At 38.2% G+C, this 20681-nt stretch overlaps 2 protein-coding genes across 5 annotated transcripts in view; one reads left to right on the top strand and one right to left on the bottom strand.

Annotated features, from left to right (window-relative positions):
- The first annotated feature begins 2140 nt into the window (after positions 1-2140).
- The window catches only part of fbxl13 (F-box and leucine-rich repeat protein 13), a 68347-nt gene continuing 49806 nt past the window's right edge, over positions 2141-20681 (top strand). For 2 of the 3 annotated variants that reach the window (XM_088339613.1, XM_088339611.1), the window contains exons 1-9: positions 2141-2515; positions 2602-2708; positions 6349-6442; positions 6526-6593; positions 15354-15508; positions 15660-15769; positions 16885-16980; positions 18893-18988; positions 20086-20221. In XM_088339613.1, coding sequence (XP_088195739.1) covers positions 2447-2515; positions 2602-2708; positions 6349-6442; positions 6526-6593; positions 15354-15508; positions 15660-15769; positions 16885-16980; positions 18893-18988; positions 20086-20221 — 931 coding nt within the window. In that variant the 5' untranslated portion in view covers positions 2141-2446. The remainder of the gene's footprint in view (positions 2516-2601; positions 2709-6348; positions 6443-6525; positions 6594-15353; positions 15509-15659; positions 15770-16884; positions 16981-18892; positions 18989-20085; positions 20222-20681) is intronic. The other variant, XM_088339612.1, reaches the window with a different exon arrangement.
- Positions 6311-12092, bottom strand: LOC148362194 (uncharacterized). Of its 2 annotated transcripts, none has more exons than XM_088339615.1 (4): positions 11885-12092; positions 11767-11822; positions 9028-10575; positions 6311-6557 (listed from the first exon to the last, which is right to left on the bottom strand). In XM_088339615.1, coding segments are annotated over exons 1-3 (1605 nt in total). In that variant the 5' UTR covers positions 11887-12092; the 3' UTR covers positions 6311-6557; position 9028. The 2 variants fall into 2 exon arrangements, with proteins under 2 accessions (XP_088195741.1, XP_088195740.1); XM_088339614.1 differs by having other exon boundaries at positions 11891-12092.

Raw genomic sequence — 20681 nt, 5'->3', positions numbered from 1 at the left:
TTTATTAAATCTCTTTTTCCCCTATGTTTTCTTCTCTTTCCCTTTTTTTCGTTGGTTATCTATTTTTTTCATTTATATCGCTTCTTTCATTTTCGATTTTTTTCAGTTTTTTTTCTGATTCCTTTTCAATCAATTTCCCTTCCCTTTCTTTTCTTTCTTTCTATTTTTACTGTATTTATTTTCTGTTTTCCCCTTTTCTTTCACCTTCTATTTTTTTCCTTTTTCCTTTATTATTTGTTTTGTTTTATTCTTTTATTTTCCTCCTTAATTCACGAAAGGCTGTGCAAAAAAAAATAACAAAGAAAAACAAATGTCAAATATCAAATATTACACACTATCCCTTTCGGCAGAGCTTCTAAATTATTTTCTCTCACACCCCCTTTAAAAAATCTTGTTGCGCCCTCCCCCAAAGAAGTCTGTCTCCTCGTCCAAGTTTTATTTATTTATTCAATTTTAAATGGGATTGAGGATCTGATCCACTTCATATTTACACTTCATGCTCAATGCTTAGACTCTGTGTTCTATGCACGACGTGGGGTTGAAATGTACACAAAACATTGCCATTTAGAGCGCCACTTCTCCCTAGTGTAGTGGAGTTGTAATTGCACTTGATTCTTAGGAAAGTATAGAAAAAAAAGAAAAGTAAAATTTCCCCTCGGTCAAACCTGAGCGCAGCCCCTTGACGGATCCTCGCGACCTCCCAGGGGTGTCCACCCCACTACTTGAAAACCACTCCTTTAAGGGCATGCAATTCTAGAACTTTTCCTTCTCTAGCTCCAGGACTTAAAAGATGCCACAGTCAGATCAACGAATAAAATTTACAGAGCCAATTTCGCATACCTGTCAACCTGTACGTTTTTGCCGTACAAAGTACGTTTATTATGCATTTTAAGACGTGTACGACGTCCAAGAAAATCTGTACGGAAAAACGCAAATTTGTCAATTATGGGTACCATCCGGTATACACCGACTATCACGAAACGGCAAATCAATCAAGTTAAACGAGTTCGCCGCGGTAGCCTCTATCTCGGTATAGTTTTTTTTCGTCGCAAACGAAGCGAGCGGTTTGATGCTACTGTGCACATGCGTCTGACGCCTGGGGATTTCCCATCATGCATCATTCCGTGGTAGTTGTGTAGTGAAAGGAAGTCCGTCTCTTTTTAGAGAACCGGCTTTTTCGGCAACTCATTAAAGAGAGCCGGCTCGCAAACGGCTCACTTGCTTTGATGCATTATATTACGAATTATGTTGTATAAAGAAGTTAAGAAAAAAGGAACTATAAGGAGAAAATGAAATAAGACACGTTTGTGGTTATCCCTTTAATCAGTATATTACCAACAATAATTTAATGCAGAAAATGTATTCATAATTTGAATAAGAAAATTCTACCTAATTATATTTGCATGCATTTTTCCTTCTACAGTGAACGTCCAAGCTACTTAATTTTTTAACTTTTTTATAATAAACCTCAGTAATGTCAAGCAACTCAGTATCTCACAACAAAATCTTAACAATATATATGATATAACGAAACACATGTACAATATAACATGTTCAACTACATAAACACGTTTGAAAAAAAAATATGGAGTAAGATTTTTTTGTATTTTGTAAGGGAAAATACAACATTTTGTAAGGGCATGGAGCTGTGGAGGTTCACAGGTATGCTATCGTGATCACTCAGCAGCTCGAATTACAGGAGTTTGAGCTATGCAGAAACGCAAACGATTTATTCATTTACAATTCATCCAATAGTCAAGAAAATTGTTATATTATGACATATTATCGACATATTACCAATAATTCTTCTTATAAATGTGTGTTGATCAAGTTAAGCAGGTCGCCGCCTTGCATGGCTGCATGGCCGCTATTGGTGTGTGAGTGTGTGTGAATGGGTAAGTGTGAAGCACATTGTAAAGCGCTTTGGGAGGTCATTGACTTGAAAAGCGCTATATAAATGCAGACCATTTACCATTTAAGTCCTCTTAAAAGAAAAAAAACACATTGTGTTCGAGACTTAAAGGATTGATCTGTGACATATGCGCCCGTGACGTAAACTCATATTTTAGTGACGTCTCTATGACGTCACGTGGAGGCGCTAACGCTTTATTTTTAACTTTCTCCATTTACATCTCCTGTAGGGGAATACTATGACCTTAGGAACGCAAATAAATGAGTTAGCTCCAATATTCCGAAAGAAATAAATCCAAATATGTATTGTTGTGTGGGTGATGACGTCACGCCTAGCACCAGCAACGTCCAATTTCCCAATTCGGATTACAACTCTCTCAAAGATTGAAGGTTTTGCTCAGAACGTGGGGTAAATAATGACATTTCGGCTAACTCTAATTCTCCCAAGTGTCTGTCATGTCGTGTTTGTTTTTATCTATTCGTCTTAAATTGTTAGCCAAGGGTGCCTTTGTTTATAGAATGACTAGTTTTGCAAATGACAGAAAAACAGTCCAAAATTGAAGTGAGTGCTCTGACAGAGTCTGAGCTTCAGCAATTATACAAGGTAAAAAATAATCTATGTCCATTTCTTTGAGCTAGTACTGCGTATAAAATACTACTCATTGTTTTGTGATTGCTCCATGACAACAGGCATTGCTGATCGCCTCGTGCCGTTTAGATCCCAGGGACCCCATTCAGTTCTTGAAAAATACTCTGATCACCTTCCAGGGACATGACAACTTGCAAGATGTGGACTGGTATGTGTTACTGCATTGGGGGGCCACGTTTTTATTTTGGAATGCCATATAGTTTGTGTGAATGTGTACCAATTACATCAGTGTTTCTCAACTTTTAGCCAAAACTCATATTTTATACTAAATATAGCACAACATACATCATCAGCAAACATAAATATCACTGGCTAAATCAGGGGTGTCAAACTCATTTTACCTCGAGGGCCACAAGATAGAACTAACATTCTGTCGGGGGCCGGACTGGTAGATTAAAGAGAATGAAAAAGAGAGATAAAGAAATAAGAGAGAGAGGGAGGGAAAAGGAGAGGTGGCGGGACAAAGAAAGAGAGAAAGAGAGCGTGAGAAACAAAAGAGATAAAAAGAGAAGTCTTGAGAGAGGGGGAAAGAAAGGGAGCGGAAGAAAGAAATCCAAAGTGAAATAGAAAGACAGGACAGAAAAGAAAAAAAAGCGTGAAGGGTTGGAAGAGAGAAAGAGAAAAGGAAAAAAGGAAGTCAGAGCAAAAGAAGTTAAAAAGACAGAGAAAAAGACAAAGAGCAACAAAGGAAGAGAAAAAGAGAGACACAGAGAGTGGGAGAAAAGGGGTGGAAAAGAGGGCGAGAGAGAGAGAAAAAGAAGTACAGTGTCTTTGAGGCACCTTTCTTTGGCAACATCAAGTTGACATATTTCAACCTGCAGCTTGTTTTTCTCTTGCGCTTCTCTGAGTGTTTAGCGGGCCGAATTCAATCCCTTAGCAGGCCTGATCTGGCCCGCGGGCCGCCTGTTTGACACCTGTGGGTTAAATAAATGCATACTTATATGTAATAAATGCTTTCTTAGCCACTGTTGGGGAATGGATTTTTCCTCTACGTATTCATTGGTTTTGGGTACAGATGCTGAAAACAGATTCAAGAAGATATTCTGGGCACAAATGAACTAATAGACAATAGCTGTAACATTTTAAAGGTGCAAACGCTGACGTGTTTCACAATCATTCTTAAAAAAACAAAAGCAGTCATAAGCTGATTGAAAATCTATTACAAATTGTTAGGAATTTAATATCAAAAATGTACCGTTCACCAAATTGTTTGAATTAGTTATCTGACTCCATTAACCAACACAACCTGCCTTCTCCTAACAATGCGCGCTCGTTTCTTGATGGGAAAAGATGGACAAGAATATAGCCGACATTTTCACACGGGGGCAGATTTAATTTTTTAAACAAACTAAGTGAACTCCATCGAATATATGGCCAAATTAGTATCGCTCGAGTCTCCGTCAAGCCTCCTCTCTCGATTTTTTCGCTTCCTTCTCCTGGCCCACGTTTTTTTTTACCGCGAGCTGGTGTGGCGGCTCCTCCCATGGGCGTGCCAGGAAAGCCCCCCATGTGGGCTCCATCATCTCGGAGAAGAGCGTCGCGATGTCAAGTCACTTTTATTTGTATAGCCCTTAATCAAAAGAGTCTCCAAGGGCTTCACAGGTTATTACACAGACTATTTTTTCAGACTATTATTACACCATCCCCGATGTCTGTCCTTGTGCGTCTGGCCTTCTCCGTTAGAGCCCTGTTATCAAAATTCCCCAGCCAAAACATTCCGCATTTGGAGCGGCGTGACCTGAAGCTCACTTAGTGAAAATATTCATTGCACTCGATAAATGTAACTTGTATTTAATCGTATAAAATCCTTTATAGTAAAATGTATAAAATCCTTCAAAGTCAAACATTGATTGGAGCTTGATGGCGGTTGCCTGGTCATATTCGGGGAAGTTTTACTCAAGCCGCTCATCGTTTTGAGGAAATCAAAAGCTGGACTTTAGTGTGATATTCTCATAAATTTGCTTATTCAAACATCTCAGAAACTTAAATTGAGGTTTCCTGCCTTTTAATGTGTAATCCATTAAAAAAGTCAGATATTATAAAACACAGCTGATGTTACATAACTCAAAAATTGAAGTTATCAAAGAAGGTTTATACCTATAAATACATATGTGAAGTGATGAATTTTATTATTACACTACCACTTTAAATGTTATAACAAATATAATCCTGTGTTAGTATTCAGGGTGCAGGCCTCATGTTAGCAGGTCAGTGGCCACTTGTGTCTTCAATCAGCTGTAAAATCCACTCAAAACAATAATACATCAACCATTTTTTTTCCTCAACTTCTGTTGCCTTGTTAGGCTTCCTCATCCATGAAAATGTTTCTATTTTTTGGTTGTGGGTCTCAGGGAATTTTCTTTGACAGTATACCCCTCAATTTAAATGTAAACCATTTTTTAAATGAAAATCAAAATAATTCAATGAATACAAGTTGTTTTGTTGACTGGGGTTATAAAACACTAGAATTTATTTTTTTTCATTACAATATTAACGATAATTGGGGCGGCAGTAGCTCAGGAGGTAGAGCGCTCGTCTTGGGATCAAGACGAGCGCAGTTCGAATCCTGTCTCCTCCGTGTTACATGTCGAAGTGTCCTTGGGTAAGACACTGAACCCCTAATATCCCCAATAAGCAGGTTAGCGCCTTACATGGCTGCACGGCCGCTATTGGGAAATGTGAAGCACACTGTGAAGCGCTTTGGGAAGTCATTGACTTGAAAAGCACTATATAAATGCAGAACATTTCATTTCATAACATTTAGTATTTGGGTCAGTTTTGACTCCGATATTTACTTCAGGAACAAGGCTAAAAATTCATTTTTTTTCCTATAATAGAACAATACGAGTAAAAAAAAAATAACGGATCAGAACAGAAAATACAAATTTGCAAGACCAAACAAGAAGGACCAGGATGAATTACTGTCCCAAAATTAAAAAAATAGACTAAAAGTGTGTGTGGAAGAACTTACAAGTTTATGTCAAGTTGCACGTGTCTTTTTTGCAGAACTATTACTTGATGCATAATATGTATAATTTCAGTTCTGGCTGCTAGTATTTGATCTAGCTTTTACATCTGGGTCAAACCTACCCTAACAATACAAATGTAATACAGTAATCCCTCGGTTATCGCTGTTAATGGGGACCAAAACCACCTGCAAAAAGTGAAAATCCGCGAAGTAGCGAAGCCCCTTCAAAAATGCTTAAAAAAAATAAATATACATATATATATATACATATATATATATATATATATATATATATTATTTATTTTTTTTTCATTTTATTCTATTCTATTATTTTTTAGACCCGCGAAGCTCTGAACCCGCGGACGTGGAACCGCGAAGTAGCGAGGTGCCACTGTAATTTCAATTAGAGCATTTTATAATTCAGATTCAGATCTACTTTATTGTCATTCTAGTACACGTGTATACAGAACGAAATGTCGATACATCTAATGAAGTAAATGTTGATTTTGTTTTACCTTAATTTTAATAGAATATAAATCCCTGACATCAAGAATCCTTAATGCAATAAACTTGTTTTTGCATGCATTTAAATTTCAAAATTGGTACATGGCGATCTTACCACAAGGAGGGCAAATCCATCTCCAATATAATTTTGAAATGGTCATTCATAACTGAAATTCGGATGTACAATATTGTGTCTGTCGGATGTGTATGTGATGTTCAAATACCAATGCAGTGAGAAAATATGCAGCCCTAAAACTAAATGAATTTTTAAAAAAACATTTGGTTTGTCGTTAATACCAACTTTATTCTTTTTTAGGAACAAGTTCCTTAGCGGTAGTACACAGCGGTCATTGCTGGCTTCTCTGCTACTTGATGATGACTCCGAATACATGGACTCCGATGAACTGGAGGTTACATGCGCCAATCCGAATCCCGTTCAGGTGCGATGTCACGCGTCCTTAAAATCATCGTGTACTTTTCCTGTTTCCATTAGGCCCTCTTCCGGAAATATGAGAAGGCCTATTCCTGTTACAGGAGGAAGTTAACAAGCGCTTGTTTCAAGTAAGGGTGTATGAACCTTTCCACTGACATTTATGAATAACCTTGAATTTTCACACAAAGTTAGTGAGCAACGCTTGAAACAACAGTGAGCAACGGCAATCCCAAGTGTGGCATCTAAATCATTGAATGCAACACAAACTTTTTCTTCTTTTTCCCTGTTTTTTTTTCTATTTTTTTTTTAATTCCTTTCAAAAAATCTCATTGTGTTCATTTTTTCCTAGCTTGTTAATTTTTTTCTTTTGTTTCTGTTTTTCTGAATTTTTCCTTCTTTTTTCTCTTCCTTTTGTTTCTTTTTTCTCAGCTTTTCACTACTTTTTCATTTTGGTATTTTTTTTTCTTTTTTGTTCTACTCCCCCCACTTAAAGTCATTTTGGGCACAATTTTACATAATATTTGGTCGTGTAGGGATTAAAGAACCAAAAACAACCTGAAGAGCCGTTTTGGACCCGAAAGAGCCGGTTCTCTTTAGTGAGCCGAGCCGAAGAAGCCGGTTCTCGAAAAACTCTACTGACTTTACTTTTCAACTTTGTTCGATATTGACTTCAAAATACCGCATTTAGAAAACAGCCTTTATACACTAACTTTGACTTAATCAACTTCTTAATTAGAAATTTTGAGCCCTGATATTTGTGCGCTGGCTAGATTTTCTTGTGCGCTGAGAATGTGCAGGCAGTGCGCGATTGCGCTCTCGGGCAGCTTAGAGGGAACATTGGTTTTCACCCTAGTGTAAAATGAAATGTCTATTCCAAAACAATTTGAACATGAAAAGCTAAACATCGCTTTGGTGGGCTTTTGTAGTTATGAGTATTTTTGGTTTGCCAGTATGCAATGGAAACAAATCCACTGTAGCACGTGGCCCAATTCCTGGTGTTATAGTGGGCTATCTTTAGTGTTATAAATGGCCTCCAATGTATATTTTATAGTTGAGCAAACTTCATGAGTTACCTGCCAACATACGTAAATCCAAAGTATTGTGTACATTTTTTTTTTCAAGGTATAAAAATATTGTAATCAACAAAGTTGTTAGTAGTACATAAGATATTTTCTTGCTTGGAAGTCAAGACAGTACTTTTCTCAAACAGATTCTGGTGCCCAATAGCCAATAACACTACTATTATGATAGTGTGTAATTACTCCACTCTGCAATTAATGACATAAAGAAATACCGTATTTTCTGCACTATAAGGGGCACCTAAAAGCTTTTATTTTTTCAAAAGCTGACCATGCGCCTTATAATACAGTGCGCCTTATATAGATCAATATTAAGTAGCAAAGTCTTGCAACTAAGGCAAGCAGCCGCCGACTAAATTTTCCCCCCGAAGGCGAAGTAGTCCGCGGTGTATGCTGGGATTTATATACCGGCGTTTCATTTCCTAACCAATGTGTCAATCATCATTTGAATCAGTCACTATTGGCTAAAGTTTTCGGAGGTAAAGGGAGCGGATACTTTTTATCATTTACAGGCTCGCATAGGCTAAAGGGGCGAAACAAAGCCTGCAATTGGCCGAAAAAGATGAATGTGAATCACACGTTGGGTTGCACTACAGCATAGAGAATTTTTTTTTTTACTATTCTGCATTTGTAAATATTTTACTTTCCTGGATTTACTACACTCACGGTTGTAAGAAGACCATGGTTACGTATCATTATTGAACGTGATGGCTGCAAGAGAACTTAGTTGAGCTATGCGGCTTTATATTTTCCCGGTTTTAGAACGATCTTGATGTTTCTGTGATGAGTCTATTTTTAAACTAAATTAAATTCAAAGTGTTTATTGTCATATGCACAGTAAAGAACCCCGTTTCCCTGCACAATAAAATTCTTACTTTGCTGTCCACACAGTTGCCAGCAAAAAAGAAAATGGAAACTAAAATGATATTTAGAACGATGCATTTGGGTGATTGGTGACATCGTACAGACACTGTTTCCGTACATGTCTGAGACACGTATTTGCTTCTTTGCAAGCTTTGGGAATGTTAAGGGGGTAATCAGTTTGACTGAACTATCTGACGGTTTGGTCGACGTTCCCATTGTAGCGCCTTATAATCCGGTGCGCCTTATGTATGGAAAATATAGGACCAAAAACTATTTTTTGGGGGTGTGCCCTATAGTGCGTCAAATTAGGTACATGTAAAGCCAAACATAACTGCAATTTTAAGGAAAACATATTGCAATCTGCCACTTTTAATCCAGTGTCCTGAAATTCAATTGCCACAAGTATGCAGCAGGTACTGGTACCTTTGAAAATCCTGGTATTTGCACTGATACCAGTGTGGTATTGGTACTCATCTATCACCAATTTTTACTTAAAATACTTTGAGGACCTTTCTAAAGGTTAATGAATGTTAATCTGTAATATATTTTAAATCCATAGTTTACATATTACTTCAGTACAACACACGTACACAGAAGTATGTAAAAAAAAAATGTATACCTCAGTGCAGTGAAGTCTTGTCTGTCGCTTCTTTTCCATTACGGTATGCAAAGATGCTTCCTTTGTTCATCCACGGCTCCTTGGCATCCTGGCTTTTCATGAGCACTCCTTTGCGTGGCTTGTACTGACTTCGCGAATGAGCAACACGAGTCCTCATATAGCTACTTCTGGATTGGAATCCATATTTTTTCCTGGGTTGTGTCGGCTTCCTTGGGCTCCTGTAAACAGGTAGCGATTGGTGGAATATGGCTGTTGGCCGCTGTGGTCTTGGATATCGGTAGATCTCGTTTGCCTGTGGCATTTTCGGTTGCCTGGCTGGCATCCCGTACACGTTCATGTCAGGCGCAGCGTAATCCCTGGAAGTTTCTTGAGGCTGGACCAAGCTTCGAGGCATAGCATTAGGGATATGTTGGTGGATTTTGTACGATTGTGAATTATGAATGTGGGGCATTTGCATGGAGGGCCGTGGTTTGGGTTCATTAGCAAGGGGTAGACGACGCTTTAATAGCGCCTTGAAAAACATATTGTTGGAATTGACTGGCTCAAGCGAATAATTAAGCTTCAGACCTCTGGGACTTGGTCTTGACTGTTCCAAATATTTCTGAGCCCTTGGACTCATGTTTACATTGTGAAAGTCTTTTGCCATGGGACCCTGCACTGTCAGCCTGGATGGGTCATCCTTGAACATCAATGAAGCCAAAGGGCTTCGTGATGGTTTGAGATAGAAACTTTTTCCGTAAGAGCCCTGTTGAAAAGGTGCTCCCTTGTCTTGAAACTCTTGTTTTGTAAGCCTCCTGATTGGATACCTCTGAGCTGTCTCAGTTGCGACATAGTGTTTATTCAAAGGATAATTCATCCGTGGACTTAACAAAATCGGCTCTTTGCGTATTGGTTCCAAGGGAAATTTCGATTTTTCAGGAAATTGTTGCTTTTCTCTCCAATCACTTCTAGCTTTAAAATACTCCGTTTGATAAGGTCTTGGACCATATCTTTTATAGTTGCTGTAATTGCTGTGTACTGTGGGTAAAGGTCTATTCACAGAGGCTTCAGGAGCAGACACTGAGATGCTTTGACTCGGCACAGGATTCTGGACATTTTTTCTACTTATAATGTGTGGTTCATTCCTGACTACGTTTTCACTTTCCTTATCATCAGGCTCTTTTTTAGAGGAACGTCTTTTAGCCATTTCATTTAACATTACCCCCCTTGCCGTTTGAAAGTGTGCCAAGTCCGTACCAGGTGTTAAGTAGGACATTTTTAAGGTTTCTACAAACTGATTGAGATTGTCCATATGTGGAAAACTGACACCCTCTACACCATTGTCTTTTGTATGCTCCTGTACCAAAAGGTTAAATGGATGGTGTAATCCAGAGTCCTGATGCTGGTGACCCAACTGAGGTTGCCCGTCATCTGTCTCGTTTGGGGAAAATAAGTTCTGATGACTATCGTTATCGGTGTCGGTGTTTTGGCCAACAACGTCTTGATCCTGGGTGATGGCTTGTGGTCTGAATACCCTGTGGTAGCCATTTGATACACCAGCCTTGAGACCTAACAAACATGTGCCACAGTCAGATCAATGGAAGAGGTTACAGAGAAAATATTGTCAACATTCCCTTCTATGCAGTCTTAAATGTTTTTGAACTCTGCCAAGCACTGAGCAATCTTGTCCAACGTGTCAGTACAGCGGATCATTAGTAAAGAACTACAGTAAAAGACATTTGCTGCTAACCATTTGAGTAATTCAACCTTTATCTGGATTCGGAGGCTGTACAGTCTACCAGATTGCATTGTGATTAATGAGAGATTGTGACCATTTTTGATGGACTGAAATAACTGAATTATCTGTCATCTTCAGCAAATCTCACCCATATTAACGATTGTAATTCCCCTTAGTAAGCGACAAACAACGCCGCACCCATTTATCCACAACAAGCTATGTACAAGATCATCTGTGTAAACAAGATTACTTTTTAACCAAATACCACAAAGAATTCTTCGAGAATCTTAATTCTTTCCCCACTTGCAGTAAATTTAGTGTTTCTTATTATACGTAGCAGTGCAGGGTTTTGCAGACGTCATCTGATATCAGATGATTTTACTCTAACAGAAGTTGTAACAATGTAATTTATTTTCAACAGATGTCAATAATAGTTTCCATTGTTTTCCTAATACTCGACAACATCATCTGCTACCAGTGACCAAGACAATATAGTTTAGAGATCGGTTAAGATCAGTCTAACAAAATAAACTTTTTTTTTTTTTAATATATTTTTTTGCCCCCATTCAGAGTTACACAAAATACAATTAGAAAATGATGAAAAAATGAAAAAAAAAAAAAAAAAAAAACGAAACAGGGAAAAATACAAGTTGACAAGCATGTAAAATACTTTTTATGGGCGTCACCACAACAAATTTGTGTTCCTTATAAATATGTGAAATTAAACCTCTATTGTAAAACAACACTGTTGCTGTTGTAAAGTTTCTCATGGAGTTGAATAAAATCAGAGGATGACAAATTGCCATTGATAAAAACTTCTTTGCAACAGTGTGTTTAAACAGGTTAGTGGATAAAAAGAAAATACAAACCTTCTTTAAAGACATTTTAAGATCAACCAGAACTTGAATTAGTTTCACTTGCTTTGTAAAATAAAAGCTTATTTTACCACCCAGATCTTCAGAAAGTTCCCAATTAAATTCCCTCTTAGTAAACACAAAAGCATAATACCAAACATGTCTTACCATTCTGAGGAGAAAAACACGAACAGGTCAACAGCAGAGAACAAATCCAAACTAGCCTAGAAGAGAACTAGGAGTTAGCTACACATTACACTGTGTGTTAAACTAACACTTTGCATACATTTACCCAAACACAATATCCATGACGAAAAGTTTCAACCTGGTTCCAAAATCTGCAGTAAAGCGTCCATGAAAAGTCACATCTGTTCATTAAACATCATAAGACGTAAATGAGAAAAGAGTGAAGATGACCAAAAACAGATCTGAACAGCCACACTCAGCTTCTACTGGCAATTAGTTGATCATGGGCAGCTTGTGTGGGCAGAGCTTCAAGTCATGCTCAATCACAGATGAGGTTGGATTTTGTGCAAAAATAATCAGGGTTGGGTAGGGTTACTTTAACTTGATTACTTTCAATGACTTTTGGATTACTCCAATACCAAATATGCTGATAAAAGACAAAAGAAACTAAATATGAATAAAATGATGACTCACAACACGTGGTAAGCTTTCTCTCCTGGCTTTGATCTCTTTGATCTCCGGCAAAACTAACATAAAATGCGACAGAAACAAAATGAAAATAAATCCAAACAGCTTGCCAACATCATTTTTGCCGTTCCATGTATTCGGTTACTCCCCAAGCCTGCACAAAATTGAGTCATTTTATTCCTATTTAGTTTCTTTTGTCTTTTATTAGCACATTTTGTATTGGAGTAATCCAAAAGTCATTGAAAGTAATCCAGTTAAAGTAACCCTACCCAACCCTGAAAATAATATACAAAAGCGTTGCTTTCGTCACAATTTAACACCGGAAATATGAGGAAAAATAACAAAACAATAAATTTAACAAGGTTAGCACAACTGACTCTCATAGTACTCATCTGAACCCCTAATACCCCCAATAAGCAGGTTAGCGCCGTACATGGCTGCAAGGCCGCTATTGGGAAATGTGGAGCACATTGTAAAGCGCTTTGGGAAGTCATTGACTTGAAAAGCGCTATAGAAATGCAGATCATTTCATTTCATTTCATTTCATAGAAAACTTTACATTCCTGATTTTAAATGGGAGGGTTGACTATAGGTGCAGTGTTCTGGTTTGCCCGCGTCCCTGCGTCCTAGACACATCATTTTTGCTGGGGACGCATAGTCTCGAATCAACGTGCGTCCCCGGGACGCAACTTTTTTGACACAAAATTGTCATTATTACTCGATTACTTTTTTTTTAACAAAGATTTTCTGCACTCCAAACTTTTCGTCAGACAGATCCGCCATTGTTGTTTTGGTCTCGCGCCGATCTGGCCAACGAGATCTCGTTGCTTCGAGATGACGTCATTGTTGTGGTGGTTGTCGTCGAGTGAAGGTGAAGTTTAAGTATGCCTCTGAAAAAACAGTTAGTATTAGGTGAAAATCAACACAAAATTGGTCATTTCTTCAGTGTCAATATTAAGTCGAAACATGATGCAGAAAGTGATAACAACGGCAATAATTCCGGCACGAAAAAACGGCGGAGAAATTCAAACCTGTCAACCTGTACGTTTTTGCCGTACAAAGTACGTTTATTATGCATTTTAAGACGTGTACGACGTACAAGAAAATCTGTACGGAAAAACGCAAGTTTGTCAATGATGGGTACCATCCGGTATACACCGACTATCACGAAACGGCTAATCAATAGACTCAAACGAGTTCGAGTTTTGTAGTGAAAGGAAGTCCGTCTTTTTTTAGAGAACCGGCTTTTTTGGCTCAACTCATTAAAGAGAGCTGGCTCTCAAATGGCTCAGTTGCTTTGATGATTGATATCACAAATTATTATGTTGTATAAAGAAGTTAAGAAAAAAAGGAAGTATAAAAGGAGAAAATGAAAAAAAGACAGGTTTGTGGTTATCCCTTTAATCGATATATTACCAACAATAATTTGATGCAGAAAATAAATTAATAATTTGATGATTAAAACTGAATGAATATATAGATTTTTATTATATATTTGTCACCGATTTACAATTTCAACCTCGATAACACTAAATTTTGGGGACCCATAGATCTCTGTTGGGACCCATAGATTTTTGAGCATGCGAGTCCCCGGGACCCATCACTATTCACAGGTAAAATGAACACTGTAGGTGGCAAGGCAGATGAGTGGTTAGCGTGCGGAGTTTGCATGCCTGGGCGGGGTTCCTCCAGGAACAAACCTCCCACAAACTGTCCTTAAGTATGAGTAAGCATCTCAATGGTTGTCTCTGTATGCCCTCCCAGTTAAGGGTGTCTACTGCCCAAAGGATAGCCGGGATGGGCTCTAGCACCCCCACAACCCATAAGCGGTGCAGATAACGGATGAATAGGTTGGCTGTAGTGATTCAACCTAAAAGCTCAATGTTTTCAATGATTTATTGATAAGCTCTGTGTTTTTCAACTAGTGTGCCAGGGCACACTGTTTAGTACGTACCGTAAATTCCGGACTATAAGCCGCTACTTTTTTCCCAAATGTTCAACCCTGCGGCTTATGCAGTGATGCGGCCAATTTATGTACTTTTTCTAACACCCGCCAGCGGCGCTCGAGTACAAAAGGTAAGATTTAGACCGGTGGAATATACGCGTGTTGCTAGCGTGTTTTTGACTAAGGGAGTGTGGGACGACGTCTATATGACAAAGCTTCTTTCCCATGCCGGGGAAGACGATATTAATGATGTCAGTTATAAGGAGGAAAATGAGGACGGTGTACTGTGAAATTTATAAGCATCGTATTTTTTTTAACAACCCGTTTCCTTGTGTTGCGAGCGTGTTCCTAGTAGCGTTTTGCTACCCTTCACAGGCACGGTTTGGGATGAAAGTTATAATATTATTATTAAAGCTTTGAAAACTCTCTCGGTGTACCGTCTTTCTTTGTAAATATGTGTAACCATGTATAATATGTATTTGCAACTGTATATTTTTGTAATGTATTTATTTTAGAGACTTATTCTGATTTGTTTTCCACGGGCGGATTAAAGAGAGGGGGCGAATACAACGGGGGCTGACGGGAAGTGGAGTAAAGGTGAGACGTGTTTGTGGACGCAGCGGATAATAGTGGATATATATTTTTCCCACCCTTACCTTTGAAAATATACTTTTTTTTTTCCTTGGATTATTTTCAACGGGACCCGGACTCTGCAGGTCTGCATCAAACATTAACTACCGGTATCATTTTCCGTTCATTATGCTGGCTGTGGTTTTTAGACTGTGTACTTAATAGTCAGGTACAATCGCGGGACTCAAAAGTCGGGCTTGGGTTACTTTTGTGATTATGTTACGTGTTTCAATGTGGGCGTATGCGGCTTATACACGGGTGCGGCTCGTGTAAGTACAAAAGCGGTTATCCTCTTGAAATGTGGTGGGTGCGGCTTATAATCAGGTGTAGAAAAATGCCCAACTTTATGGTTGAAAAAAAAGCATGACGTTCCATAGGTTTTCTTCCATCCAGCAATTAGTCGGGTAACTTCAACATCCTGATAATGTAATTTTTTTTGTTCTTTTTTACCGGCTATGAGATGTGTATTTGTTTTTCTCTGAGTTGTTGAAGAGCTGTGTTTGTGCATGCTGGTATTTGTGGGCAGGAGCTGGAAGGATTTTACAAATGCCAGCGTGACCGATGCCTCCGAGCTGTCCCAAAAGACAGAAATTGCACAGAAGCATTATGACAGGCGGAAAAAGGAGGTGCCTTTCCTTAAGTGGCTGCGTTGGGTCAAATTTAAGAAGGAGTCACGAGTTGGTACGTGGCTGCAAACTATTTTATTATTTCAAGATTGTGAACGTAAAAATGCCAAACTTTCTTGAAACTCTATTATCACTGCATGACTCATTCCGATCAGTGCCTTCTTGTGTTTACATCATTTCTCGTCTCTTTTAATCTCACCTTCTAGAGGCGGTGCGTAAATTGGTTGGAGTTCTAAAGGCCTGCGTTCTCAAACGCATCATAACCGCATGGAGAAATGTTGTTAGGGACTCTCAGAGAACCAAGGATTACTTTAAGGTAACTTTTCCCGTTGTTCTTTTAGAATAAATATCAATGTGTTTGTCTGCTATATTATATATTTAACTGAAATTGCTGATCTCAACAAGTAATGATCTATAAAGGAAAATCATTAATGTGATCAGGAGTACTCAAACCTTTTTATAGGTGGTGGTAACGATCAAGAAAAAAATCTATATTAGTACTTGAAGCATATAGATTGTCCTCGGAATAATACTTCACTGTTTACCAATTTCCTCAAATGGCCATTCTCTATAAATATAGCACATTCATTCTCTCTCTCCCAGCGCCGTCAGCCACCCTGTAAGGTTATGCCTATGTGGGTCATTGAGAGGCACAATTTTAGCCCCATTCCCATTCTGGCTTGGTTCTGCATCCTGCCTTTCAGGCAGAAAAGAATGCCTAATCAATATGCCCACCCCTACAAGAAGCTAAAAAATACAGTCAATTTTTTTTTCAACTACAGACAAAGATAATGACAGGTGCAATTTGGGTGGTGCTACAGTGGCAACACCATAAATTGACATAAACACATGAAAAAAAAAACATTTTGCAGAGAGAAACAAGCTGCAACCCAAAACGTAAACATGTTACTGTTACTGAACAAAAACCTGTAAACCTGTTGTCACTATGGCAACAGAGCCAATGAGAAGACAAATGAAACATTATTTGCATTATTGACTTTATCCTCAAAATATCGTGCAATGGAAGGTATTTTAGTATTCTATTTGACATTGTTGTACCGCATTTGTACTTTCGTTACAGAGCTGCTTTTTTTATTTGCTTAGCTTTTTGTTCAGAAATAGTTTTCATTTGAAAATTTCCATTTTTTATACAGTTAAAATTTGCAATGCAGTTATTTACAAAAAATGCTTAAAATATTTGTGCTGTATTTATCTTAATAGGAAACTGACTATCATATGATCATTGATCATGATATTTCCAAGCAAAAAGTATCAGTATCGGATCTGTATCGATCAATACTATCATTTATTTACTTGGGTTTTATCGATACCAAAATTCCCAGTATCGCCCACCTCTATTCATAAGACTGTATGACAAGTGCAGAAAAAAATAAAAAGGTTGTGTGCAAAATGTGCTGTTTGTCATTGCAGAAGCTGCAGAATGAATTGGAAATGGAGCGCCAACAAGGCCAGGTCGGGGAAGGATGCGACTGGCTTTCAGCCCTGCCCAGCCACATCTCACTCAAGGTTTTCCTATACTTTTATGCCACCACCTTTTGAAACAATTCCAGAATTTTGCTTTTTTTCAAAATACACTACTGTAAGACTCAATGGTTCTACTCAATAGTTTTATATTTCTTAATCCATCTCTTGTTTATGTGATAATACAGAGTGTATTCCTTGTTATTCTGACGGTGCCTCTATTTCACATTAAACCTGGAGAGACGTGTCATCATTAAAACAATATAATCCACACTATGTTGCATTTCAAACTTCAAGCTCGAGCACTTTCTAGAGCAGGGGTCGGGAACCTTTTTGACTCAAAGAGCCATAAAAGCAAAAAATATTAATTTTATTTTGGGAAAGATCCACACCATATATTATGAGACAAATTTATTAAATTGCTAAACCCGCGCCCCAGACAAAAGCATAGTCTTCAGCACATTTATTTTTGATGATTTGATAAAAATTATGAAAAGAGAATAATGCCAGAGCCCCTGTCCCTAAATCAACAAACATACCACTTTAAACTTGTCTCTTTCTTGCAATTACCCAAGATCGGTTAAACTCCTTTTTACCCTTTTTTCATACATATTGGTTTCAAAACCAGATGCAAGCAGTTATTGAGTCATACCTAAGACTTATAACATTGGTAAAATGGCGGCGCCCTCTGTTGGCTGCGGCTGCATCGGCTCGCTACAACGGGTCAGGTGTATCGTCATTTCGTTCTGTGTACATTGTTACAAAGAATGACAATACAAAGGAAATTATTATTATTATTATTATTGTGTAAAAACGTCACAACATTCTGCAAATAGGGAGCCTGATGAGCTCACTTTTGGCGCAGACGGCGTAGGGCGAGAGATGGGAGGGAGTGCTTGCACATTTTGCATAGCTCCACCCATCCCTCCCATTCACCCAATTAAATGACTAAGTTCTCTTCAGGTGTTTTGGCGTATTTACAGTTCTGTGGATTCATCATAAGGTATCTGAACACTGAACACAGATTATATAGTGAACTTTTAAATAAAGGATTCTTTAGCGTTGTACAGCCAAAACGAGTTTTTTTCCCCCCTTTTTTTGTGTGACACCTTGACTGTAAATTGTAGTGAAAACGTGCCCTATATATACTGCGAAGAAATCTCACGCTAACTAGCTTTGGTTTGGCCTTACGTGGACCTGAATTGGATAGACGTTTCAAATTTTGAACAAGCTGGAGAAATTTTCCATGCAATCAAATTTGTCTCTGAGCCACAGATACTCATAGAAAGAGCCATATATGGCTCGCGAGCCATAGGTTCCCGACCCCTGTTCTAGAGCGTGGGTCAGCTTTCGGGAGCTCTCTAGTAGCTTTTTTTTTCTGCCGCTTTTTAAAAAATGCTTGATGATGAAATAATTATTTGGTTTCTCTAGGAGGAAAACATGACACAAACGTTTTCAAATGAATATCGATATATACAGTACACATTCAATATAAGTTGCTTTTGTTGTGTTTCTTAGATAAAACGTTTACATTATATATATATATATATATATATATATATACATATATATATATATATATATATATATATATATATATATATATATACATATATACAACTTGATCAGGAAAATCTATTAGGGCGGCAGTAGCTCAGGAGGTAGCTATTGGGAAATGTGAAGCACATTGTAAAGCGCTTTGGGAAGTCATTGACTCGAAAAGCGCTATATAAATGCTGATCATTTCATCGTGGGGCGGCAGTGGCTCAGGAGGTAGCGCGCTCGTCTTGGAATTAAGAGATCGCAGTTCGAATCCCGGCTCCTCCGTGGTACATGTCTAAGTGTCCTTGGGTAAGACACTGAACCCCTAATACCCCCAATAAGCAGGTTAGCGCCTTACATGGCTGCGCGGCCGCTATTGTAAAGCGCTGATCATTTCATTTCATTTCAACCACAGATATTCCAGTATATGGAACTGCGAGACTTGTTGAGCTGTTCGGAAGTGTGCTGCAGTTGGCGAAGTCTGATCCACACGGGCTCACTTTGGAGTAAGGTGTGTACAATAAGCACTGAAGATTGTTGGATCTTAGGTAGCCCACCCCTACTATTTGAGCAGTTCACCAATGAAGTACTGTTCAGATTTTAGTGTACAATTCCGTTTTCAGCTGAGAGTTATTGAGCTAAAGTTTAAAATGATCCATTTCTTCACATAAGTATTACTATCAATCATATTTTATGGCAGTTTTATGAAATTAGACACACCAGACATGTGCATCCAACTGGCCACATTACCGTAAATTCCGGACTATAAGCCGCTACTTTTTTCCCAATCTTTCACTTTTGATGCAAGCGTGTTTTTAAATTAAAGAGCGTGGGACGATTTCTATATGACAAAGTCTCTTTCCCATACTGAAGGAAGACGACTTTGATGACGTCGGTTATAAGGAGGAAGATAAAGCCGTGCTTATTTCAAGCACTGTATGTTTTTTTAACAAAGCTGATTACTGTGTTGAAAGCGTGTTGCTAGTAGCGTGTTGCTACCCTTCACAGGCACGGTTTGGGATGAAAGTTATAATATTATTATTAAAGCTTTGAAAACTCTCGGTGTACCGTCTTTCTTTGTAAATATGTGTAACCATGTATAATATGTATTTGCAACTGTATATTTTTGTAATGTATTTATTTTAGAAACTTATTCTGATATGTTTTGTATGAGCAAATGAGAAAGAAGGGGCGGGGCAAACGCGGGCTGACGGGAAGTGGACTAAAGGTGAGACGTGTTTGTGAACGCGGCCGACAATAGTGGATACATATTTTTCCCACCCTTACCTTTGGAAATATACACTTTTTTCCTTGGATTACTTTCAACGGGCACCTGGACTCTGCAGTTCTGAGTTAAATTTTAAGCACCGGTATCATTTTCCGTTCATTTTGCCGGCTGTGTTTTTTGAACTTTATCGGGTATTGGTTAATTTCGTGTTTGATTTGCGTTTTTTCAACGTGGGCGCATGTGGCTAATATACAGGTGCGGCTTGTGTATGTACAAAATCGGTTTTCCTCCCGAAATGTGGTGGGTGCGGCTTATAATCAGGTGCGCTCTATAGTCCGGAATTTACGGTAATTGCTATCTGTTTCTTTTCATTCACTCAGATTAATGTTTCGGTGGATAAGCGCTGGATAACGGATGACACCATGAAGGCCGTCCTCCTCAATTTTCGTCCATTTGTGATCCACCTGAATCTGCGCGGCTGCACCTCCTTGCAATGGTCCAGTTTGAGGCATATTGGTGAGTTTTTGTCTTCTTTGGAAATAGTGCATAATGTACTCGTTGAATGACAAACATTAAGGTCTGAGGGTGTCAGGGGTCCATATTTAAACTTAACATACAGTAACGGGGGATAATCTAACTTTTATTGGACAAACTGTAGAACAACATGCTTCCAAAAGCATATTAAAAACATGCACAGTTTACAGTTGTATTCATTCAAACCTTTTTAGGCTTTTTAGTGACAACAAACCCTGGTCTCACTATGGCCTTCTGCCTTAAAGACAAGTGAATTGTGTGCCTCACCAATAATATTTATAATATATCATGACAATTCAGCGTTTTTGAAAAAGATGATCCCAAAAGTTAAATATATATATATATATATATATATATATATATATATATATATATATATATATATATATATGTATGTATATATGTATGTATGTATGTATGTATGTATGTATGTGTGTGTGTG

The sequence above is a fragment of the Urocampus carinirostris genome, chromosome 7, assembly GCF_059441175.1.
Source record: "Urocampus carinirostris isolate Australia breed hairy pipefish chromosome 7, RoL_Ucar_1.0, whole genome shotgun sequence".
Lineage (NCBI taxonomy): Eukaryota > Metazoa > Chordata > Actinopteri > Syngnathiformes > Syngnathidae > Urocampus > Urocampus carinirostris.
This window is presented reverse-complemented; position numbering and strand designations above follow the sequence as displayed.

What these genes read in the sequence shown, in the direction of transcription:
- LOC148362194 (XM_088339614.1), bottom strand. An exon ending in GTGTTTTTCTCCTCAGAATG is followed by an intron (nt 10,576 to 11,766) that starts GTAAGACATGTT and finishes CATGTTTGTTAG; the next exon opens with GTCTCAAGGCTGGTGTATCA.